Here is a 26,486-nt window from a genome sequence, read left to right as displayed (position 1 = left end):
AAGCAAAATTCTGAGTTTTCACAGAAGACCCTCAATTGAAAATATATTAACATCAAAATGGCAGAGTTTTTTAAAAATTAAATTATACGCACATGTTGAAATGTCATTCATTTGCATTAACATTATTTTTTAAATAAGATTATACTGTAATAGTTTAGCTTTTTTTAAGAAAAACTTGCAGTACTCAGTTCACCATTTTTTTTCATTCCTACAGCCTTTTCTATGTGTGCATTTCCTAACTTTGTACATATTCATTCTTTCTGTAAGGTTTTTTTTCCCCTCCTTTTTATTGATCACCATTCTTTAATACCCTTACTGGGTACTTGAATTACTACAACATGAGGTGAGAGTGGACAGTCTCATGTTTTGTACATTTCCATTTTTTGCAGATTGAACTCCCTTTTACCACCACAAAAAAACCCCAACCGAACACTACCATAGTTATTCTTTGATTACTGTCCATAGTCCTTTCACGTAACTACAGGTTTCAGTAATAAAATTCTAGCTCAACTGAAATCAAATGGATCTGCATACTCTTAACAAGAATTTACCTTTTCAGATGGTGCTACCATAGCAAAAAGGTCTTAGACTACAAAAGGCTTGGGTAGGAGAGCAAGCCCTCTTTACTGTACCAAAGCTGAAGTCCAACATTGTGGAGAGTAAGCAAAAAAGGCAATATAATCACTGGCCTTTCCTCCTCCACGCCTGCCTGCTGCCCCCCCCCACCCCCCAACTACTGCTGAAAACCACAAAAGCAGAAAACATCAAGGAGGGAAGTGAATTCTATTTTGAGTTGAGTAAAAAAAGTTACATTGAAAAAGCACTGATATAGAATTTTCCAGACTTCTTTGGAAGCTACAGAATTGTTTTACAGCAAATCAGCCATTGAACTGGAAAGATGCATGTCTAAGCAGAACATCTGATACACAGACTGTCTAAATCTGACAGAATAAAGCTGAAATTCCTTTTGAACTCCACTTTAACACTGTTCAAAGAGCAGCACTTTCAACATTAGTGCCCTAGGAAGTGTTTGCTGTAAAAATGCATGGTTTAATATTACACTATAATTCATAGTTAACGAAAATTGAAACAGACACGTAAAAAAGTGTTTTGTGTGTGTTTTCAGGTGAAATTAAATTTTTAGATTTCAAGCTTATCCTGAACGATGACAATGGCTCTAAATTGGGTTGAACTTCAGCATTAGTTTAATTTCTTGAAATAAGAAAAAAAGTTAAGAGATGACGGAGTGCTAGAAGAAATTTAGTTTACAGTTTCATGATTAATGTGATTGGCAGGTTACTGTTTGGTGCTTAACTTAAGTGAAAACATGTTTACTAAGAAGTCCAGATAAATTACTTACTGAAGTAAAAGCCAGAAGTTCCTCTTCAGTTAATTTGTGTATTGGATTGTTCTTTTGGAAGTCTATACTGTAAAGAAAAAGGAGTAAGATATAACAATGCTGACTTAATCTTTAGAATACCAACATGCAGAACACATTTTTCAAACCTGCAGAAATCTAAAGGACATTCTAGAAAACTGTTACAATGACAAATGTGAGTATGCTATGTGCAGAAGGCAGCCTAGCTCTACGAGCAGTCACAGAAAAAAAGAACCATTTAGGGGACCAAGATATTTTGGTAGTACCTTTCCAATACCATTCTAAATTGAAACATCTTACTCAGCATAAGCTTATAGAAGAAGTTTTACAAATCCTAAAAAGTTTTAAATCCATTCTCTGTTTTTACAGAGGTCTGTTTTTTGTTAATGTTCTGTGACTAATTGAACACAGATTCTGCGAAGCAAAAATCCAGTAATGCTTGAAAAGTGCTGAAGGGTTTTCTCAAACACACACCCTCGTTCCAGTCACTCAAGGAACAAGACCAGAGAGGTCCATCTCTCAGTAACTGGCATTACCACTGCCTTGTACACCAAGGGGGAAAACCAGAAGAACACAGAGAAATGAGAATTAAAATTATTTTATTCACAGTTGGGTATGTTTACAGAGATAATAAAGAAATTGGGCTTACACCTCCACATGGGTGGATGCTCTCCTGTCCTAAGCCAGGACAACAGCCCATCAATGTTTACAAACATACTACAAGAGGTACTTTCAAGTGGCAGAAAGAGCAGCAAGGGTACAATTCAAGCTCCTCGTGAAAATTTAAAAAAATAATTAAAAAATAATCAAGTGAAAATATATACTAAATCATACCACAGATATGCTTCATCACCACCAAACCTATATAATGGCTATATAAATAAGTGTAAATTTATTGCACTATTCCTTGAACTTTTTAGCAGGCTTCATATTTTAGGTTAAAATTACAAGGATAGTATATTAATTGTGATGATAGTTACAGATTGAAATTATGCTCCCTACATTAGGTATCTTACTTCGGAGACAAGACTTCGACTCAAACTAACTTTTTCCCTGCTATTTCGTTAATTCTTCTTTGTACATATGATACAATTGCCATTACAGAAATAACAGTCAAACTTTGATTAAAACCTTATTACTAGCCACAAGAAGGTGGTACAGAACAGAGGCTGCCTGTTGAAAACTCCGTTATCTCTGAAAGGCCACGGTGATCAAGAGAGGTTCCTGAGGACTGACAGAAAGCAAACGTCACTCCTACCTTCAGCAAGAGCAAGAAGGAAGATCCAGGTTAGCCTTACATCATTCCTTGGAAACAGTATGAAGCAAATTCTCCTTGTACCCATTTCCTAACACATGGAGGGAGTGTCAGTACAGACTCACCAAGGGGAAGTCATGCTTGACCAACCTGATAACCTCCATCATGACATAACTGGTTTGGTAGATTTGGGGAGAGCAGGGGAGATTGCCTGGACTTCAGTAAGGCTCCCAGTATCTCCTGTAAGATCCTCTTAAAGAAGCTGATGAGCAGACAGTGAGGTGGACTGAAAATTCAGCTGAACAGGTAGGCCCAGAATGTTGTGATCAGCAGTACAAAGTGGAGTTGGAAGCCAGTAACTAGTGGTGTACCCCAGGGCTCAATACAGTGTCCAATACTGTTCAACATCTTTATTAAGAATCTGGGTGAAGGGGCAGAGTGTACCCCTAGCAAGTTTGCTGACAGCACAAAATCAAGTCCTGACCTTACTTGAGCAGAAGGTTGGACAAGATGATCTCCAGCAGTTCCCTCCAACACTAACCAATCTGCGAGATGAAGGACAAGAAGGTGACAGAGCAGTCTGCATGCATTTAGGTAGAATGCTTGACTAACCAGATAGCTTTCCATGATGAGGTGACTAGATTGGTGGACTTTACCTTGACTTTGGAAAGGTGCTTGACAGCCTTGCATAACATCCTCAAACTGATGAAATGTGGACTAGGTAAATGTACAGCATGGTGGACTGAAAACTAGATGGACCACCAGTCTCAAAGGATTATGACAAGCAGCATGAAGCCCAGCTGGAGGCCAGTGACTAGTGGTGCATCCCAGGGATCAAATAACATCTAACATCTTCATTAATGACCTTGATGATGGGACAGAATGCAAAGTCCTGCAATTGGGAATGAATAGGCCCATGCACCAGTACAGACTGGAGGCAGAAAAGGACCTGAGGTCCTGCTGAAAACCAAGTTAGACACAAGCCAGAAATGCACCCTTGCAGCAATGTCACCCAAAGCCTCCTGGGCTGCATTAGGAAGAGCGCTGCCAGCAGGTCGAGAGAGGTGATCCTCCCCCTCTACTCAGTGCTGGTGAAATCAGTCCTGAAGTACTGTCACCAGCTGTGGGCTCCTCAGATCAAAAGAGATGTCTACATATTGGAGCAAGCCCAGCAAAGGGCCACAAATTAAGATAGCGAAGCATCCGACATCCAAGGAGAGGGTGAGAAAGTTGGGATGGTTTAACCTGGAGAAGAGAAGGCTCAGGGGGATCTTATCAATGTGTATAAATATCTGATAGCAGTGGTGCCCAATGAAAGGACAAGAAACAACAGGCACAATCTGAAATCCAGCAAATTTCATTAAAAAAAGTAAGCAAAATCTTCATTAATGTGAGGATGCTAAAGCAAAAGGGGTTACCCACAAAGGTTGTGGTGTATCCATCCTTGGAGACAGTCAAGGCCCAATTGAACATGGTCATAAACAACCTGCTCCATTTGACTGTTTCAGGCAGGGAAGTTGAACTAGATGGCTAGAAATCCCCTTCAACCTCAGCAATTACATTTTCATTTAATGGTACTTGCAGTTTACATTTTTCAGCTTCATGTTTTGTTAACAGAAGGAAGAACAGTCTACTTATTACTGAAAGCTAGAAATAAGCTGATTTTTTTTACATTGTACTGAAAAATTTCTCTCTACATTGTGCATGTTATCACGACACTAATCTTTCTTGCCATCCTAGTCCAACTACCTCATGCAGAATACAGAAAAAATTGTTGTTTTTGTAAGGTTTTTTCCCCATAAACTCAGACAAAAAAAATTGAGTTTCCTTTTTCTTACTGAAGAATAACAGATGTAACATTTATGCTGTGTCCAGGCTCTGAGGAACCACTAGAAGATGTGACTAATAAGCTTACATTGTCTTCATACCCGAGTATACTTAATGAGATTATATGTAAGCTGTGAGAGCAGAAAGGAGACAGAACAGAGAAAAGTTTGAGAAATGCAGTAATGTGCAGTTTATTTACTATGACTATCCCAAATGAAGTAAGAATCTTCTTTTCAGTAGAGAACCTTCCTCTGCCTTTAAGTGTTTACAGCCTAAAATGGTCAAGACAGAAAAGATAAAACACATGGATTTCCTTTTGGTAAATTCTACCAAGGTGTAGCATGAACACATTTTGAAACTTTTTAATGTTATATTGCTTTTCACTTTTAAGTTCTCTCCCCCATCACTTGCTTATCTGCCAGCTGTGAGAAAAGGCCAGAATGTCTGATGTGTTTTGTTTTTTCCTCTAAAGAAAAGACATGATAAACTATGAAGACATAATAAAAGAATTCCAAGAGTAAGCAGCAAAGCGCTCAAGATAGGAAAAAGGAAAACTGATGCCATTCAAGCACTCTCATCCCTTTTATCTTTGCATGCCCACAAAAAGAAACATAATTATTATTATGTGTAGCAGTACCAAGCCTCCTTCCTGGTGGCATAGGTCTCTTCCAAATTCCACTCCCATAACATGAGGGAACAGAGAAAACGAAACACAGGAAGAGAAGGTTCTCTCCAGAGAGCATTGCTTCAGCATTGCTACAATGGCCATTCTTTGGGAACCACCAATATTCATCAAACTAGAGCAGCCTAGGAACGAGTACAGATGAAATATTCAGGAAATTAAAGGATGAGTTTGAAGCAAATTCCACTCTGCCAACGCAAACACCGTTTGCTCAGAGGACTGCAGCCAAATACAGGTAGGCTGAGAGACAGAGTAAAAGCATAATTACGCTCCCTTCTGAGATTCAATTTCCTCTTTCTATTAGGAGATAAGATCCCTTTTCCCCTCTTTTTGTAACTTAAAGAGATCTACTCTTTAATAGTGCTTTTCTTGATGCTTTCCTATCAAACTTTCCCCAAAATTTCTGAAGGGTGGAGCAACAACAATGACACAACTACAAAACCTCACCAAACTAAAAAAAGTCAATATGCAGTGAATTTTCTAAATGTATTTAAAACAAAAAAGCTATCACAGAAAGTAAACGGTATATGGGAGCTACTCATTAAAATGGTAACAGCTACAATTGTTATATAACTTACATAATTAAGAATCTGAAAGCATACCAGGTTTTGAGCTGATGATTATTCATAGCAACATAAATCAAAAGAATAAAATGGACATATTTTCAAAAAACTACTGAGAGATTTGTTTGCAAGTACAAACATCTGTGTGAACTGACATAAACACTAGCAGGCTGCTTAAACCTGAACTGAAATTATATAACTGCAGTTCTTTTAAGGTTCGAGGTTTCATGAAAAGGTTTTTTTCACCTGGTAATCATCTTCTGATTAATCAGCCAACTAGCTTTATCCTGTTACAACACAAGTACCTAATAAAGCAAATTGGGTGGGTGGATAGGTGAGAGAGGAAAGGCATTACTGACCAGAATTTTTTAAAAAAGTTTTGCACGTTATTGTAGGGAAGAACATGACCAGAGTAGCCAAAACACAATTTCTACAGTGGAAGAAAAGCTTGAGAGTTCCTCCAACTCTTCTTCCTGCTCTACAAACCTCTAACTTACAGTTTGCATGTTTATGTAAATGTTTATGCAGTCTGTTTCTAAAGACACCCATGACAGAGGTTCCACACATGCTTCATAATTTATGCTGATGTTTTGTAATACCATTAGCTTGAGCAAGCTGTGTGAATATGGCTGCAAAGAAATACCAATTATGCTTTTGGTCGACTATTGATGAGAAATGCCTTTGAAAACCAAGGAAAGGCCTTGACATCACCTTTTATTCTTGTTATGTTCAGTAAAGTTGGACTCTGTCAATATGGAAAGCTAACTATAATTCCTCCTTCCTGATTTAACTTGTGTGATTCTGAATCTTGGTGAAGAGACCAGTTGAAGAAAAGTTTAACAATTATTATGTAATGCATTTTACCCCACCTTCCCACAGGAAAAACACGATGTTGTTGGTGAGCTTTTTTGAAAGTTTTAGACAACACCGCTAGTAAACAATCCTGATATATATATCACCATCTTTTCCTTCCTTGGGAAAATTTTTCACGAAAACAGAAAGTAATAAAGAATTTCTCTGCTTCAGTTACTTTTTTCTTGTCCAATGTCAGCTGCTAGCAGAAATACGTACAGTTAGCTTGAGGTAGTCAACTAAAGTCACTAAACATTAGTCACTAATGCAAATGTGACTTCAGGTGAAAAATAACAAGTTTCTATCCATAGGGGAAAAATAGAAAGTAATAAAGACAGCAAAACTTTAAAATATTGTAACAAGAACACCACAGCAGCTAGGCAACCAGAATGTTAAGTGACATGGCCATAGCTTTTGAAAAGCATGGGCAAACCAAGGGACAGTTAAATTTTTACACAAGTGGAACTTATCTTTCAGCATCCTGAAGCTATATTGATTCAAGTAGAAAGGATTAGTCCTTTCCTTATTCTAGATAGATTTTTGTCACAGCTTTTTGAAGCTTATAGATGCAGTTCTTCCAGACCAAAGCAGTGTTAAAATAGGTCCCTAATTTCCATTTCTCCTGCATCCATGTAAAATGCTTTGACACGTAAATACAGGAATGCAAACCTTGAAATATAGCAGAAAAATTAAACTGTTGCAATGATTTTCCATACTGAATCAAATAAAATTTGAAGCTGTATTTGAAATCTGAATCTAGAGTAGAACTGTAGCTTGCTTTTAAGCAGTTTTAATGACTGTGTTAGGTCTTGTCAGAGTACTTTACAGACATTTGACTTCCATGCCCTGCATTTATTCTGATTTCAAGGACAGGTTAAGCAGTTCACCCCAGAAAATTTCAGGCGTTCAAATCACAATGGAATTTAGGATCTGCTGCCACAGAATCTATGATCAGGCATGTTTTCGTAAGACTATGAAGAGAAGTCACTAATCACTGCATCATTCAGCTTTGCAAGGTATTTACTGTCCACTCTTGAATCCTGTCTTAGGGAGTTTAATGAAATAGAAGAGGTAAAGAAAACAAAGAGAAATAGACATTCTTTATAGACAGATAAAACAGAACCTTAGATTAATATCTACTCTGCAGCAGAAAAAAGTATTTTCTATCGGCAAAAGCTAATTGCCAATCACTTACAATTTACCAACAATTCTTTAATCTGATTAATCAGATCTACATTGGCAGCCTAATGGATAAGGTATCCAGTTTAATTAACAAGTTAAACAGTTTGGGACTTAATTAGTTATAGTCTTTGTAACAGGTTAATTAATAGCAAACATTCCAAAGTATCCCTTTTTGGATTATGACTAAGTAGTTCTGAATCAAGAACTGATTTAGAAAGTTGACAAATGTTAAACAACATTGTTAAAAGCTATTAAAAATAGAAGTGTTCTCAAATAGCTGAACTTATATTAAAATGCAGAATACAGAAAAGATCAAAACCTCTGGAATATTAAATAATAATAATGAACTATCTCTAAAAATATAATTATGGCGTCCAAAAAGTGTTCAAGGAGCAACTAACCAAAAGTCAAAATCAGTGCTAAGACCTTCTACCAATACAGCAGGAACAAAAATTTTGAGTCTACAGGATCAAAATGACAGCCCTGGTATAAAAGCCTTTGCAAAGAAGCGACATGAAATCATTGCATTAGCATTTATTGTAGAAAAATATAGTAAAATTCCCACCAGAAAGCCTTTCTGGGTAAGGGAGAGAATTACAGGCGAGAAGATTCTTTCTCAAATTAAAAAGCTGCAAAAGATGTTACATGCTAAAATGTTGGATGCTAGAAAGTTAACAGGACCAAACAGTATTAAAAAAAAAAAAGTTTCAAATTAGTTTTGGGATGAAATAGCTGAGACACCAAAAGCAGCGTCTACATTTTCATTTCAAATTACCTCAGAGCCTAATGATAAGAGAGCAACAAAAAATATGCCAGCCTTTAAACTTGGTGTCAGGGGATCACTGTAACACTGGCTTGGAAGTGTATCATCTGTTGCAGGTAAATAAGGAGAGACGATATAATGAATGAACAACTAGAGAGAGCTTGACAAGTACAACACTTGTGGTCAGCCAGGCTTCTGTACAAAAAATTCCTGCATTGCAAACCTGTTGGGGGCTTTTGGAAGGTTTAACTGGTGTGATGATGAAATCAACTTGCATCTCGAAGATTTTTTTGGGTGAAGTCCCTCATCAAGAAGGACTTTCAAAGAAATTGAGCATTCATGAGATAAGAGGGAATGTCTTGGCAAAGGTCAGTAACTGATTAAAGATAGGAAATAGTATGAGACAAATAGTCAGCCATCCCTATGGAGAAGGTCACTGGTGTAATCCTGCACAGGTTTTGTGCTGCGATCAGTGTGCTATATTAATAAATAAACTGGAACAAGAGAATGTATAGTGAGGTAAGAAAACTTGCAAATGATACAACATTCTTTGAAGTAAAGAGATGAATAGACAATAAGGAGCTGCAGAAAGACCTTACAGAATAGAGCAAAAGGGTAATAAGATAAAAGTGCCAAGCAATGAACAATAGGAAACACAGTCCTAGTGTCACAAAAAATGATAGGCTCTGATCTGACCATTTCTATTCAGGAGCAACTCTTTAGCAGCTGCATGAAAACATTAGCTTAGTACTAGGCAGCTGTTAAAAAGGCAAATAAAAATGTAAAGTAATTAATTAGAAAAGTAATAGAGAATAACATACTAGGGCATACTGCATGAAGTATACAAATTCATAACATAAACCCTACATAAAATATGGCATAAAGCCTTTGTTTGTCCACCCATAAATATTATGTTCTCTTCTAGACCTTTCATTTCAAAAGCAATAATTCAGTATTGGAAAAATTTCCAAAACAGACAGCTAGAACGACTGTTGTTTTATGAAGATGAATAAGTAGGTTTTATGACTTACAAACATGTAACAATTTCTACAAAAGGAATGTCTCATTAGGCTAGGACTAATCAAATGAAGGACATTGCAAAGGTTTTTGAAACCGTTAAGAGTATGAAGTCACTAAATGAAGCTATTGGCAACCAAAACTACCTGGCTTTTTTTTTTTTCTTTTTTTGTTGTTGAACAGCAGGACCAATATATGTAGACAGACACCTTTGCCAAAAGATGCAAGGAATGTACATAGGCTCAATGGAAGATGACAAATATTTGAGGGATCCATCGAGGGCTGCCATGCAAACAACGTTGATTAGGCTCAGGAAATCACCTTTTAGTAGCTGGGAAAGTATTAGGGAGACAGGGGCAACACATGCTTGCCCTGTTATTTTTCACTCTTGGATATCTTCTCACAGTCACTCTTGAAGACAGAGTATAAAGTTAGATGGAGGAAGACAACTGCTGAGGTTTTGTTTGTTTACATTTCCTGGCATGTTACCTCTCTGCAAGTGCAGGCAATGCAAATTCAAGTTCCTCAGGTAACTGCTTACAACTACAGTTAACTAGCATGAGATAGATGATGAATAGATAGGTCAGACTTTCCACATACGCATTTTAATTAGTATTTGCTGTATTTCTATGCAGTTTTACAAGCTGTGTTAATTTCATGAATGAAAAAGAGCCAAACCCAACAAATTGATCACTCTACAAGCATTTTCAAGGTTTCACAAAGGTATTTCAAGTGACTAATGTTTTTTTATGTGAGCATTCTGAAGAGCATGACAGGAAGTTCATTTCCCCAGTGGCATCTCCTCACACAGCTGTACATTGTGGTGCACAGCAGCAATGATTTTAAACAGCCATAAACTGGCTATGGTGAAATCACTGTACTGTCTGGCACCTGTAATTGGTTTGTTTCAAAAAAACAGTAATAATTTACATTTACATGATGTGCTTGTAAAGATGGGCCAGAGTGTCAAAAAGTATTTAACGGAAAAACCTTCATCAACTTTAATGCTGTCCAAGATTTGCTGTTGTAGCTTTTACTTTCACAGGGCAACGTATGTAAGCTCTGGCCTTCCACGGTCAGTTTAACATAACCTTTTCCATTCCAATGACCTGGAAGAGAGAATGTTCTTTCTTATAAAACCAATTGAAAACAGTTGTTTACCTGCTGTTGCCTTGTACTTCTGATACAAGCTATACAGCACGACCTTGCTGTAAAGCACAAAGAAGGCTGTGATCATATATATATATATATATATATATATATATATATATATATATATATATGAAATCTTAGTGAGCACAATCCATCTTACCTAACTTTAACCATGTAAAATTTAGGTCTTTAATCTAACTAACCATCTATGCATCTTTCAGAGTCCGTGAAAAAATATAGATAAATATAGGAAGTGATTCAATCCATTGTAAAATAAGTGTCTGAAGTGCAATGAATCACACTTTGCAGGTGCTGATTTTTCCTTGAGTAGAGAACAGACAGACAGCTAAGATTAGAATCTCACGTTTCAAGTACCTAAATGCTTTCTTGTTTCACCTACCCAAGTTTCCCTTGATGTTTCATTGCCAACATGTATATTGGTGGTTTTTTTCTTATTTTTTTTTTTTCTTATTTGAGTCAAAAGGTTATATTTGGTAACTCTGTTAAAAATCCTTTACTCCTAATGCTATTTAGTACTTATGCAGCTGTTTCAAGTACGGTTCTACAGCTCACTGTGTAAACTGTTTAATAGATTGTTATCCAATGTATTACTATATAATAGTTAGGTTTCCTGATGCTTTCCTTACCAACTGAAGACTGGTGTATAGTTTTTGACTGAGCTGAGGTACCTCCAGTATAACACACTATTTTGACCCAATTTGATTGATGGGACAGCAAAACATTAAGAAATAACCAGCCACTGGACATTTCTCTTTGCTTTCTTAGAACTTTCTATAGCTATATCTAATTTCTATTTTCCCCTGGGGTTTTTTTTCTAGTTTTCTGTTGTTAAAAAATCGTGAATCAAGTGATGAGAAGGGATTTTCTTCCCAATCTGCTGACACACAGCTGCTGTTGTCTATTCAACAGTGATCTAATTCGGGCTATTTTTAAGTGACAAGGGAAACACTCCCCTCTCAGTTTCTCAGCATTCTGGCATCTGTACTATATTAACACATCATTGAAATCACACATTGACCTGCTCTTGGTGTTGGGTTTTTTTTGAAAAAATATATTATTATTTTTTTAAAATTGGAACTTTAGGATCTTTTTCTATCAGCCTCTGAAAGCTTGGTTCAAGGCTCTATGCAAAGTTTTCACCACAGTCTTAAGGCTTGACTATAAAATAAATTTTACACCACCTTGACTAGTTATTGTCATATAAAACATCAAAAAAATCCTAGCCAGTTAATATTTCTACACTCCTAGGAGTTTCTTTTAATATTTCCTTTAGGCTGGCATTACTCCTGCAGCAAGATGATCTGAAGACACCTCTAGACACTTCTTACACAGATCCTACAAAATCTGGATACAATAATAAAGGAAACCTTTGTGTAAAGTAAGGCGGACTGGGGTGGGTTTCCCCCCCTCTACTCTGTTTTAGTTACAGTTTAATTATCATAACAGGTGAATGTTTTCTTTTAGATTTAGTTCCGCAGACTGTTCAGTATTTGGAAGAAAAAGAATTTGCAGAGAAGAAACAGAATAGCCTAATACTTTAAAGGAAACTGCCTCAAATTACAGATGCCACAGAAAACTGGCTGGGTACTGTTTACATTGCTACTTTCTTTATATAAATGGATTACTGAAAAATAACTTGTTCTTTGCTTACATCAGTGTAACAGAGAGAGGTTTAAAAAAGCCCCACAACTAATTGATTCAGGCTCATGCATGTTATTTACAAGCTGGCTTAAGCATATAGCATGAGATATTGCTTGGATTTTTGTAAAGACAGCTGGTATGAGATATTTCAACACTTCAAGAAATATTTTATATCCTCTTAAAATGTTATGGGGGAGGAGGAGATGAAAATGTTTGTACTGATACTGTAATAGTACTTTCTTTAGCCATTTGATCATTGTAACCTAGTTGAAATGAAAATTGCTTCACAGCAGAAAATATTATGTGCATTCAGGTAATTCCTTAGGATCCTATATGATTGTAATTAAGTGTTTTCCAGAAGTTGTAACAATTTTCAGTTTGTTTTGCTATCCAGAAACATTTCTGCATGCTGTTGATGTTAACATTATTTAGCTACAAAAATCTCAGTTGAATTAAGGGGCATTTCTGTGACATTTGCTGTAAAACAATACTAGCAAGCACAGTGAAATGTGAAAAAAAATTGCTCACATTTACTCTCTCTATCTGCAGGCTGCCTTTCTTCAATAAACCAGGTTGGTCTCTAGAAGTTTATTTGCATTAGAAAAAACATCCACTGCTGACAATGGTAGTCAACAACAGATACCATTAAGGTGGGACTTGACCTAAAACAAAGTCTAGTTAGAACTGCTTTGGAAACTTAAAGGAATTCTAAAGCCAACTTATCTATTACAAAATGAGGTATTTGCTTTACAGAACTGAAGTCCTCTAGCATTAAAGAAAAGCAAGGAATCTGCCATAGCTAAGTTCTGAGAACTATGTTTTGTTTAAAAGCCAATGCTAAATGCTTTAACATGTATATGCTTCCCTGCCAACTGATATGCCAACAGCTGATATAAACACCAAGGGCATGGCCAGCAATTCAGGCCTAAACTCTACTCAGTCACGAGGGTTCTACCCTAAACCCCCTCAGAAGTACAGTTCTCAAAGCTGGCATTCTGCTAACACTTCTGCAACATGGCTGGATATCAAGCCTTGTCTCCATTTATGACTGAAACAGTTTCAGCTGCTTAATATTATCCCACCCACTGAATGGCATTTACCATTCCTATGGGGAAGGAACACTGATTTTCAATTTTTTGTTGGTTGTTCTTAGTTTTTAACATGAGCTTCTTGCCTTCAGTCCTGCCAAAGTCACATAGCACTAGGAATATAATGTACACACAGAGCTGGCAGTCAATATGGTTTCTAGCCACTATTCAGAGCCTGACAGTGGTGGTTTCAAAGTGACATACTGCGGTCAAGAAACCTACTATGCAGCCAGCCAATGTAAAATTCAAATTCTACCCTTTCATTAAAAAAAATAAAAAAAAAGAGAGAGAAAGACCAACAGAAAAATTAGAATTTCCTTCAGAAGGGTGGAAGCAGGAGGGATGATATAATCTGAATATAAAACAATACTGTGTTAAAAAAAATGAAGTGCACATGAAAATGCTTCTCAAGAAGGGGAAGGCTTTGCCTTGACTTGAGTCAGTGTGAAAGACTGGAAGTGACTGGGCCAAGAATATTATGTCAACCCACTCTTCACTCCTTTGTCCTCAAACTAGATCTAGATGTGGCCTAGAAAAGAAAGTAAGGTTAAGACCTGGGTTATAAAGGAAATACGAAGCCACAGTACGTATTGCACTCATGAATTCCTGATTACAGTGGATGGGCTGAATGGTTAAAGGGCATAGCTGAAACCACTGATACGCAACTTCACATTTGACTTCAACTATATAGCCAAGCAAATATCTGGCCCTTCAAAAAGCTGCATTCTGAGAAAAGGCTATATGAAAGGAAACACTCTTCACTCCACCTTATGGGACAAGAAAGGGAAAAATAACTTAAAATTTTGACTAGTGGGCCTAATAACTGGCCCATTATTGCTGTCACCCTATCACAAAGATAGATCTTACAACATCCATGTGCCCTCCCAGAGGAAACAGCGGTCTAAAATGTGGGAACTAGGATTCACTCATTGTTCAGCTCCTAGCCTTCTTCTGACTTGCACGATGTATTTCAGCAGCACTGCAGATTCCATCATTTTGCAACTTGTAGATCAGAAAAGTGCTTTGAGATATTAATGATGAATACTGCATCAAAGTCAACATTTTTACTTCAATGTACTAATACTTTACAAAGAAAAGACACTCAAAAACTTGTGTGATAACTGTCATCAGCTAAATGACCACTACATCATAGAAAAAAAAAAAGTATTTCTCTATTACAAAATGAGGATATTCATTAGCAGCCAGCTTATGATCCTCCAATCTCAAGCTGCTTTTTGTTCTTCTGTGCCATTTCCAAAACCCATGTAGCATACAATTTCTGAAAGCCGGGAAAAAAAATTTAGGCGCAAACCCACACAGACTTTGTACTATAGCTTGTAACCAGCAATGGAGTATTCCCATTGCACTGAACAGCAGGGCAGCTTTTTGCTTGAAAGGCACGGTTAACCCTCATAGGAAGCTGACAATTGCAGACTTCGAAATATGTTTTCAAAATTTATCCAAGTGTCATTACCATATGGTATCTAATGCCACCTGACATTTGAAACTCGATTAATCTGAGGCACAAAGAACAATATAGCAATTAATGAAACATTGCTGAAATTCTGAATGTTCACCCTGAGATAACTCAAAATTCTACCCATGTATAATGCAAGTCTTCCAGCATTTTAGCCAGATTATGTAAGGAAGGGAAAAAAAAGTCCCATCAATTCACCACTTCAGGATTTCATTATCACAATGGTTCATGCTGTATTTTTGTTTTTAAGTAACTATGAACTAACTTACCATATTCCAAGGATTACAGCAAGCTCTTCTGCACACAAATCAGGTACCTGGTACTGATCAGCATCTGCTAATTTTATCTCATTAAGCACTGTATCATCATTTAAATCATAATTCTGTTGGAGGAGAAAAAATATTTTAAAATAAACATTTGCAGAAAAATTATGCCTTCAAAATAAAAATATAGACTTGTTTGAAAAAGGGTAATATTAAGATCAGAAAATGACACAATGGAAAGTAATTTACCATGATTACAACAGAGTAACTGGCCAAGCCAGTAGAAGACAGCACCATCCAAATGACTTTTGCTATGAGGATACTGGTTATCACGCAGGAGGAACAGCATTCAGAGCAATTTTAAGGTTACCTGAATACTGATTTTCTACTTAAAGGCTGAAGGGGATTTTCCTTTTCAAATTGTTGGTTGTAGTATTATAAAAAATTTCCTCCTTTTATATATATCTCTATATAAATACACATGCATATACATGCACACACATGCTAAAACAGATTAACGTTAAACGCTTTCCCAACAGGCAGGTTTTCAGACTAGCAACCATGGACTTCTGGGAATGTATGGATTTCTTTTAAAGTATCAGCAAAGTACCACTAAGTAAAGCATGGCTTCTGCCAATACAGTTGAATTCCCTACACAGGGAAGTGGTCCTCCTCTTTTTTTTTTTTTCCTTTTTCTCTTTGTTTGTTTGTTTTAAAGGAGTTTACAAATTAAAGAAACACAACTGAAAACAAGCCACTGAGTCAGCACCTCCAGATACTTTGTCCTGGTAAAAACAAGAAAGGGTATACTGAAAAGGTTTGCTTCTGGACAAGTACTTCTGACTTTTCATCAAATTTCCTCTGGAACAAATTGTTTAATGAGTATTCAGTTTAACTGTTACAAACAAGTATGCTACCTGAAGTTTATTGTCAGTCATTTAACTTAAAGAACAAAGTAATATGATCTGTGGCTGAAAAGTGTAAATTGCTGTGCACAAATATAAATATTTGTGTGTTTGGAAACAACAAAAGATTCCTTTGGCTGCAAGCAAGAAGGAGGTAGCTGTAATAATATTTCTCCCTCCCTTGAAAAAAAACCCCAAAATCAGAACAAAAAAGCCCCAGTCATTAAACCAATTAGCGTACTACTATTTTTCAGTTAGCAGTAGTAGTTTTTATAACCTATTAAAAACAGAAAATGGATTTTATTAAGTTTTTCAAACTTCCTATTAATTTCCCTTCATGTCCTAGTAGTAGCTGTTTCTGATGAATCTCTTCGATTGGCGAGGTCAAAATGAGGATTCACAAAAGAAAAAGTAAACAGGAATGCTTTGAAGTGGGTTATCTGCATTCATCACCACTGTTTTATCACTATATAAGTGTAAGCTGTGATTTGACATAGAATATGAATAAAATATGTTTATTTTAAGGCAATAATGAAGACATTGCCACTCTTAAAGGCATATTTAATACCATCATTTTCTTCTCTTACTACATTAGCATACGTAAGGATTATCCACCACTTCCAGACAGAAATCATTTTAGAACAGAGCACTATACTAGTATAATGATATCACTTCATTAGATACAAATTAAATCATAATTTATGTTACAAGGCAATTCATTAAAAATTTCCAGCTTCTGGTCTACGTAACCTTTAAAATCTAGCCTACATAAACAGTACTAATTGCTTTAACCTCATTATGAATATTGATCAACTGAACTGTACTGCAACTGTATGCTAGAGTTTTAACGCATGACTTCCATTCCTAGATTTACAAAGAAATTACTCATTCCCCCAAAACATAAAAACAGCTCTGAATTTTTTAAAACTAATCACACTATTTCAACATACTGCTTCATATCAAGAGTCCTTATGCATCACCTCAAGCCTGAGGTTTTTCTTTCACAGAAACTGACCTGTGAGCAAAGCTCTGAATTTACAACCTCAAATATTTATTTTGAAATGCAAACAGTCTTCTTTCCAGTGCCATCTAACAGTTGCTCAGTACCGCGGGAAGCAGGAAGCACTTGACCTGAAATCAGCCCAGCTATCAGTCAAACAATAGGTCTCATTGCTATATTTGTTATATTTTTAATTGAATTAAATTACTGACTACTTAATTGCAAAATAACTTGTTCAGTCATCTTACTGAACAATAATAGGGGGAGAACTTTAAGACCATAGAAGCAAACACTCTAAAACAGGAGATGAAAATTAGGTGTGGCCAGTCTCAACTTGACCTTTATACATACTGGCAGAGTATATAATTCTCTTAGGAAATTTTCCACTCACCCTGTATAATTCCTATCTTTAGATAAATGAGTATTTTCATTTATCTGCAAATGGCAGATGTAAAATAAGAACACTGGAGAGGAGAAGAAAAATTCCCTATAATAATTTTGCAACATGATCACAGACCTTTTGGCTTTCTGTATGCATATGTTAATTTGGTAGTGATTCTCAGCACCTTTCAAGACTAAGCTTCTATACATTTGCCATGAATAGTCTTCTAAAAGTACACATCAAGCATCCACCCTAAACTTGGACAGAGATGCAACAATGCTGTCAGAAGCTTTTGGCAAATGGGAAACAGCATTAACTCCAACTTTAGCTATAAGAACTTCAGGATACACTCAAAGATAACAAATTTGAGACCAGATTGGCAAAAGAAACACTAGGTTTCACTGTTAAAGTTAATACTGACAGACCACATGAATAAGGTGTATTTTGATACTACATTATCAATAAAGACATGCTAGAAAAAGGGGAAAAAACCCCAAATCTTTAATTGGTAATTCAACACACACATGGAGAGTCTACTTAGTCAAGCCTGATCTAATACCCGTGACAGAATACTCACACACAACCTAATAAAATGTCTGAACTTGAAATATCTCAGGTTTTCCTCAAAGCAGCACATAGTTCTACTAATACTATTTACTATAATTTCTCACACACACAAAATGCAGAAATAAAAGGGTTTGATATTTTGATTTGTTTTTTTTAAAGGTAGACTGTGGGAACAGAAAACCTAACTTTCCTTAACAGGCAGCCTGAGTAATGTATGACAGAATTACATGACACAGTCACTCAGACTTGCACAAAATTCAACTCCCTCCCTGTAGCCAAAACCTCTCAAGTCCTTTCTAGCATCACATTTTTACTTTTCAGAGAGAGCAGATGTGCTTACTTTCTGTAGCATTACTTTCAAGATACATTCAATAAAATTTAAGTAGGAAAGTGTGGATTTCACAAGCATGACTAATTTTTAATGGTTCCAAATACCCTATTTTCTTTCTCAAACTCTCTGCTAAACTTACTTCAGCAGCTTTGGGTTTGTTCACTACAAGGACATACGAATATAATATTTTATTAGCAAGGATAATATATTTAATTCCAGGTTATACCTACAACCTGAAACAGTGTTGCCATTTTTATTGAAATGATGTCATTATTTTATTCCAAACTGAAGTTCTGATGAGATATAGACTCCAAAGGCAAACTCTTCAGGAAGCTGTGAATAACTGGAAAACACAGTCATACAATATCCCAGTTAGTGACTTCCCAAGAACAACGCATCCTATCATTTAGTTCCAGGTAAGTTTCACTTGAAGTCTGTAACTGACACTAAGTGGCCTCCCTTGAGCTCTCACTGTCTTTAAAGGGGTTGCTATACATAGTTCTATCATAAGCACAAGTTGTGACATATATGCAGTCAATCTGTTTTCATCAAATCAAATACAACACTAAGGACATACTAACGGACTACAAAAAAAATCTAGGATATTCTCCTAAGATATTTGTGTATTCTCAATTTTTTTGCTTAAAATCTCTGCTTGATCGGGAAGTCTACCAAGACATGACTTTTTTTGTAAAGGCTTTCTAACCTGAAGAACAAATCTTGGACCATAATGCTTCAATTTATTTGAACTTGCCAAAGAAGCCAGAGATAACTTTAAATCCTGACCAGAGCTTCTCCTTATGAAGAAAAAATGCCATCCCAAAACAGTTCAGTGGTTGTTGAGCAATTTATAATTGAAGGCATCATGCACATCCTTAAGATCAGTAGGGCCAAATCACATAATTCATGCCAGTAGGAATACCAAGACTGATTTCCTGTCTTCACACCGTTACTAAACATGGCTGTCAATCCTTCGGAATTTGTACACTTATGTGATGCCTTGCAGACTATTTTGAAAATCTGTTTCTCACCTGTTTTCAGCTGAGTAGCCACATCTGCCTTGCAGACAGGCATATGTCATTTTATCCCATGTCCTTCAATACTAGGCAAAGAACTGTCTCTCGTCTTTTCTAAAAACTTTCAAAAATCCAGTTTATCTTAGGTACCACACACTTTGCCCTTTTGCAAACACCCAAGAAAAGCTTCAGAATGTTTTCACTTCAAGAAATTATTGTAATTCTTCTCAAATACATACCATTGTTAAGTTTTCCAGAGGTGTTGGAGCTGGACTTAGCTCACTGTGAGGAAGGAGAAACCCATCTGTTCTTTGGACATCCAAAATAAGCTGTGCAACGTATTTTTCCTGAAATCGTGTTCTCTTCCCCAAAGCGCCTACAGAAAATTAGAGGTAAGTTTGTATTATGAACACCAAAACCCAGTAACATACTAAAAGATGCTCACAAAAAAGCAAAATAAAGAGAAACACAATGAGAATTAACCTATAAACTTTAGCAGTGGTTTAACTCTGCTTGATCTCTTTGCAGTGAACTACATGCATTTTCACTGGTAGCTATGACATACAAAGAAATATGTATTACAAACATACAAACAGCTAGATGGCTCTTGCAAAGCCACTTTTAGGTAAATTCCCTGTGGCCCACCATATTGTCTCTTGAAAACTCAGTGATCAAGTTTCATGCATTCCCTACTTATTCCTCAGCAATAAACCACAATCAATTGTTCAATTTGCCTGCTAAAAGTTAATGACAACACTGAGACCCTTAGGCAAATGAAAACGCCATAATATCTTACAGGCCATCATTTTAAGTATTCAAATCTTCATTTGAAGGCTTAGGTCTACAAAGAAGGATCACAGACGTGACGTTACTATAATACAACATATAAGATACTGTAAAATTAACACGGGAGGGAGTGAAACAGCAAGCTAATGAAGGCTGTCTACTAAATTAATCAATATTCAGAATGCACAATGTGAAATTCCTCTCAGTGTTGTTTCTTCAGTTCTTTATTGGACCCTCAGTCAACTTTTACCAGTTTTTTTAGGGTGGCAATTGCCATTTATACTAAATTCAAAAAAAACCAAACCATGTTTGTTCTTCCTCCGTTAGCAACCTGTTTGCAAGCTGCAGTCAAAGAAATCATAGAATTACTTCAGGACAGTAACTTGAAATAACAAAATTCTAACCAGAGCCAAAATGGATCTAAAAGTTACTCTGTAAAATCTGGAGGTTTGTTTGCTTATTATGACTATGATACAATGCTCACATAATGTGAACTGTGAAAGTTAAATAACAGAAATGGAGGACTGAATGCCGACCCACTGTTGCTTTTGCAGAGCCAATTAAGACCAAGGTCTTAATTTCATTATAATTTTGAATATTCTGCAGCACATAAAATCTTTGAGGTAAAGATGATCGACTGCTCATGTATTGAAGGCCAGAAGATGAGGCCATTGTCGGTAAGAATCACCTGGCACACACACTGAAGTAGCAGTCACCCCTTTTTCTTCCTGGATGTGGAAAGAGAGCAGTAGGGAAGCCAGAAATTAAACTGATTTCTCCTTTTCTGCCAATTACCCCTTTTAATAGGAAAGCCCTATGTTAAGACTTCATGAAGAAAAGAAAAAGGTTCTAAAAATATCACAAGGCACACTGCAGAGAAGAGAAGAGACACAGAAAGCGAGAAATATTGGGTACTCATTCATATTAATTTTATGCAGTAGCACTCAATTCTCATTTTTAATAATGCTTGAAAATCATGCTGCTGTAATTTGCCTCCTATTATGTCTTACTGCTTAAACATTTGAATAAAGCACTTGCAGAGTTATGCTGGTTACCAATAAATTTACTTGCTACTACCCAGAAACTGTGATTTGTTTACGTTCTGAGATGCACACCCCCCCCCCCCCCCCCCCCCCCCCGTATTTTTTTAAGCAAAGAAATTATTGCTGTTACAGGGACAAAACATGGTAATTTTCATTTGAAAAATAAAAATCAAATGTGATTAAGCTGGGGGGAAAATTTGCTTGGTTTACACCACCATATATCCTCACAAAAGAGGAATCTGTACAGAGACTTTACTTTCTGTTCCACATTAAAAGTTCCCAAGGGTGCATTACTGGGCATGAAAGCAAGCAGATAACATGCAGATCTCAGAGTTCAGTATTATTAATCCTCCAGATCTGTTGAACTTAAATTTATTTTGGATTACAATCCTTCATTTTAGTAAATTTATATGCAAGAAGGACCATAGCCTTCTCTTTTTTTTGTGGAGTTATTGACGCTTGTGAGTCATCATGAGGGACATAAGGATGCTTTTAATAAATGATGAATACAGCACAGACCTGGCTTAATGGGACTTAAAAAAGCAAAACCAAGTATGATTTATTAACACATTTCTAAAATAACTTTGACAAACATTGGTTCTAAATTCTGTCTTTAAAAACAGCATACATTTCCATGCTATAATTAAATGTTCAGCTCGTAAGGATTACAATCATTACAGAATAAAACCCTCTTAAAATCCTTTCCTAAAAAGGAAATTCCTTCCAAAAGCCTTAAAAAGGTCTTTCCTAGAAGTTGAATTTTTACATTAAAGCAAAGTCTTTTTTGATGATGTAACATTCCTTCTGTTTAGTACAAACATGCACGTCAAATGAATTTGTCTAGAATACCAACAATTCCCACATATTCAGTTCAGTTTGTTTGCCTTTAGGTTAGACATCCTTCATAACTATTCTAATAGATCTATGGAGATAAACCACAGAACTTTTAGGAGTTTCACAACACTTTTCCAAGAGACTATCACCACAATCTCTCTGGGACTAGCATAACCTCTTGGTAAAATAATCAGAAATACAAATAATTCCACTGCATCCAAACCTTTTTTTCTCCCCTCCAAACAAGAGGTTTTTTCCTAAGTTAGACTTAAGGAAATTGCTCATCCAAAATCTAAAGATCTCCTTTAAAGGGGGGAAAAAATATCCAACATGCAGCTGTAAGTTGAGGAGTATCAGTGAATAGCTACCTGCCACTTTGATATTACTTGTTCTTAGTTAACTAATTTTTTATAGCTTGAGCATCATCACAGGCACTGATGTTTTTAATAAAAAAAAAACAAGAAAAAATTAGGTTAATTTTAAACAAAACTACCTTATAACATCAAGTTTGCAGTACATGCCACACATAGAATGTGTCATACATACAGTACATGTTGCACATAGGAAAAGAGGGTAGTATCAATTGAAATGCATGGAATTTCTTCAAACAAATATACGGAAATTAACTCCGACATTTTAAACAGATGCCATTTAATATAATAAATTCATAGCTATGCAAAGAATACATTTTTAAAGTAAACCTTTAAAAGCTTTGAAAAAATGAGCAAGGAGTTCCAGAAAAGTTGCTGGATTACTTTTCATGTGTGTTTTCAGGTTTTTTGTTTGTTGTTTTAAATTAAAATATTAAACTGATTTGGGATATAAGCAGGGGTAGCTGCAGCTCCAATCTCAATATAAAGGAACAGCTAATGACATGCAGTGGTGTCATAGGTAAAGAGATTGCAAGTTTCAGTTCCATAGTGCCCTCCACTATTAAGTGTATGGAAATAACTGTATCAAGGTTTTGGCATTTCTACTTAGGCACAATCAAAAGTTCTCACACAGGAAAGGTGTGCATTTTATATCATTTTGATTACCTAGCAGGACCGGCTTGACCAAACGGTCCCACATCTATACATGTAATTTTAAATGAATTTGCAAGTGCAGCAATCTGATCTGCCTGACTCCAAAGCTTCTGAAAGGGTACTTATAAAGTCTCCATAGTGATTGAGTCCTTTATATTTCTCTTCATCAGAAATTTGACTTTTCTACTTACTTCCTGTGATAACAACAGTCCTGGAAGTGACTTTTAAACGCTATTCACATGGAGTATATCTGGGCAAGTGGCATAAAAGGTGAAAGGCTGCAACAAATTATCAGGCAGACTTATTTATAAGGGTCTCCAAACAAACAAACAAAATTATTCATCATGACCCCAACTAGTTTCAGGATTCCCGTAACAGAGACAACTAGACCTAGAATTTGGTATGAAACACAAGAAAGAAGGATTGTAATACCACATCTGCTTAGACACCCATATTTGGGATGATATTGTAACTAGATGGCATACTTCCAAGCAATGTTACTTCTTAGAAGACATATAAGTCCTACCCACTAAAAGTCAAGATTTTTCAAAATACAGTTCTTTTTTACTTGGATATGTAAAACACCCCAACAAGCCGTTAGTTTGGTCCAACCAACCATCCCCATGGACTGTACAAGCAAAACTTACCTGTAAGATTAATCTGAAGTTTTGTTATGTCTTTAGCCGTATTGAAACATTGTTTAGCTTTTTTATACTCGTAATAATACAAAAATGTATAGGCACACTCAAGATGGAACTGAACTGCTAAGTGCCAGCTTTCACCACCTGTGAACAAAGTTTCTGCTTCTGCCACTGCAAATTAAGAAAAAGAAAAGCTATCAGGATACAGTCCAGGTGTATGATATTTTAAAAATACATTTAAAATACCAGGAGAGAAAATCTGTAATGCTTAAAGCAGACCTGTTGCTCTTTATACCTCCACACATTTGAAAAAAAATAATCTACAGTCAGTGTACCAAAGATAAACACTATTTAAAGTATTTTTCAACTTTTATATCTAGGGATTACTACTAGAATAAGTTTAGTATTCACTTATATTTTACAGCAAAGTTGAGTCGGGATATATTACCTTTGCAGGAATTAAACAACTCTAATTGTCTTGGACCTGCTAAAGAACATAGGAACTCAGAATACAGGAATATTGAAGAAATACCCTCCCCTTAAGTAGCAGGCTTCCAATGAGAAAGTGTCACCAGCAGACTGAGCTCTAAATGGGAACTTAGAACTCTCGAGGGGGGTTTTGTTTGGTTGCTTTTTGTTTGGACCAGGGTGTAGGTGGGTGGGTGTTGCTTGGAGTTTTTTATATTTACTGATTTGCTCAGTGCTAAAATCATGCTCTCCATCCAAACAGGAGAAAATACCTTGGTAAATAAATCTGAAATCCTTAGGAAAGAAGATCTGGCTTTTTTTTTTTCATCCAGCATGAAAGCATTTGTAATGCTTATATATTTAAATTCTATCTATCAACATACAGTAAATGACAAAAGAATATTATTGTATAGTAAAATACAGATCATTAGGTTGAAAACAATGTGAATTATTCCTAAATGGAAGTGGGTTTTTTTGCTTCAGGCTTTATTTAGTTGGCAAGAAAATATTACATAATAGAGTTCTTTAAAAGCTCACATCATCATAGCACATAAAAAGACTGGTACCCAAGGTTAACATAGATGCTGTGTTGCTTAATGGATGCTTAGTTTTTCAAATGTGTTTATTAAGACTAGTAAAAAAATCTTACTATATGAAAAACTAGTATTATCAAGGATTTATTTTAACGTTTTTATCTGACTTTTTAATTTAGAGATTGGCAGTCAACTCTAGCCTGAACAGATTTTATTGTTTAAACCTCCTAGGCTTCCCCCCCCATTTGTTAATTCTCAAAATCTTTCGATTAATATAGAAAGCTGTGACATCTGAACATATTTTTACACAGCTTTTTTAGTTCAGCAAATAAGAATTTGCATGGATAAATCCTGCCTAGTAACTTCACTTTTTTCAAAGTCTGAATTTAGAGATTTTGTTTAATGAAAGCAAATTAGTAATTTAAAAATATTGCTCCGATGGCTTGCAGCTAAAGTAGGATAGAGAATGTGCAGGTACACCTGTGGAAACCACACAAAAATGCAGCTTTAGAACAGAATGATTTTGATTCAATTTCAAATAATAAAAAACCAGTTTATAGTCTATAATCATACATTACCACTTGATTTTCCACAGCTAGTAAGTTTCAGTGATCTGAATACAAAATTACTTGTGCTAAAACTGTATATATACACTGCTTTAACAAACTAAAGAGATACATTGAGAAGCAGTCTTACCACTGCCTATCTAGAGATCATGTACAGTGCTAATCCCAAAACTTGGTAAGTGAACCTTTGTAGACAGCTTCACATCATTGCTAGTATTGTTGTAGTGGCACAGAAGCACTGATGACCCAAACTTAAGACAGCCCTCTGGCACCCCATACCATGTTTGGCACAGAGCCAAGTGGATGGAAAACTGCAGTGAGCCCTGTTGGTTTTATACCAACTGCTGCTTCAGACCAGCAGGGAATCACTGCAGCTGTCTTCTATTCAGGTGATTATGTTGACCTTACACTTGAGAACAATGTATTTTAAACAGAAAACATAATTTCTCTTGAATTTTAAGGTCTTTTTTCTCTAGTAATTAAGACAAAGTTTTCTAGTCAAGTTGATTCAGAACAAGCAAGTGGGTTTTTCAAGCCCTAATCAAAGACTTCTTAAAGGTTTATTAAATACTTCTTTTATGGAATATGAAGGTACTTGTTTGAAATACCAGATGGCTTTAATTAGAAAGTAAACAAACAGATGCAGCAAAAACTGCCTGGAAAACCTCACTAAGTTCAAACATACTTTACATCATCTTCTCTTAAGTCTCAAAACAGTTCACTGAAAACTAACAACTTAGTATCTGTGCATATGCAGCAGCATCCTCTACACAGATGAGGGCTGCACAAACTACTGTACCTCTACGCAGTACCATCTAGTCAGTTTTAATTAATTTTATATTACTTTCAGTTTTGTTCCAAGTTTTTAGGTATTTCCAAGAAGAAATAGTCACATAAATGTGCTACAAATTTCTCTATTAGAGAATTTATCTACTTAGCAGAACCCAAAAGTGTTTTGATGTGCTCCCCATTCTCTGGAGTTAACATAATAAAACTATTCTGTCAAACAAGAATTGCAAGACTCAGAGCTGCAAAACCACTGGCATCTAAATATCTTTGATGCTGGGCATCTATGGAACACACATTCAGAACAACAACAAAAAATTACCTAGAAATGAGCAGAAGACTATTTACAGTTTCTAAGCTTTTTTCAAAAAATATTATAAACATCTCCTTAACCTTTCTTACCTGAATAAAGCACACTAGCACTCATTTCATAATATAAAAT

The 26,486-nt window shown here is 35.9% G+C and overlaps 1 protein-coding gene across 1 annotated transcript in view; it reads right to left on the bottom strand.

Annotated features, from left to right (window-relative positions):
* Positions 1–26,486, bottom strand: part of TTC27 (tetratricopeptide repeat domain 27) — a 126,668-nt gene that overhangs the window by 78,686 nt on the left and 21,496 nt on the right. Inside the window, exons 6-9 of the mRNA XM_055816414.1 lie at positions 23,698–23,862; positions 19,602–19,738; positions 15,168–15,280; positions 1,361–1,427 (exon numbers count right to left, since the gene is read on the bottom strand). Of these exons, the coding sequence (XP_055672389.1) occupies positions 1,361–1,427; positions 15,168–15,280; positions 19,602–19,738; positions 23,698–23,862 (482 nt within the window). The remainder of the gene's footprint in view (positions 1–1,360; positions 1,428–15,167; positions 15,281–19,601; positions 19,739–23,697; positions 23,863–26,486) is intronic.

The sequence above is a fragment of the Falco peregrinus genome, chromosome 11 (assembly GCF_023634155.1).
Source record: "Falco peregrinus isolate bFalPer1 chromosome 11, bFalPer1.pri, whole genome shotgun sequence".
Lineage (NCBI taxonomy): Eukaryota > Metazoa > Chordata > Aves > Falconiformes > Falconidae > Falco > Falco peregrinus.
This window is presented reverse-complemented; position numbering and strand designations above follow the sequence as displayed.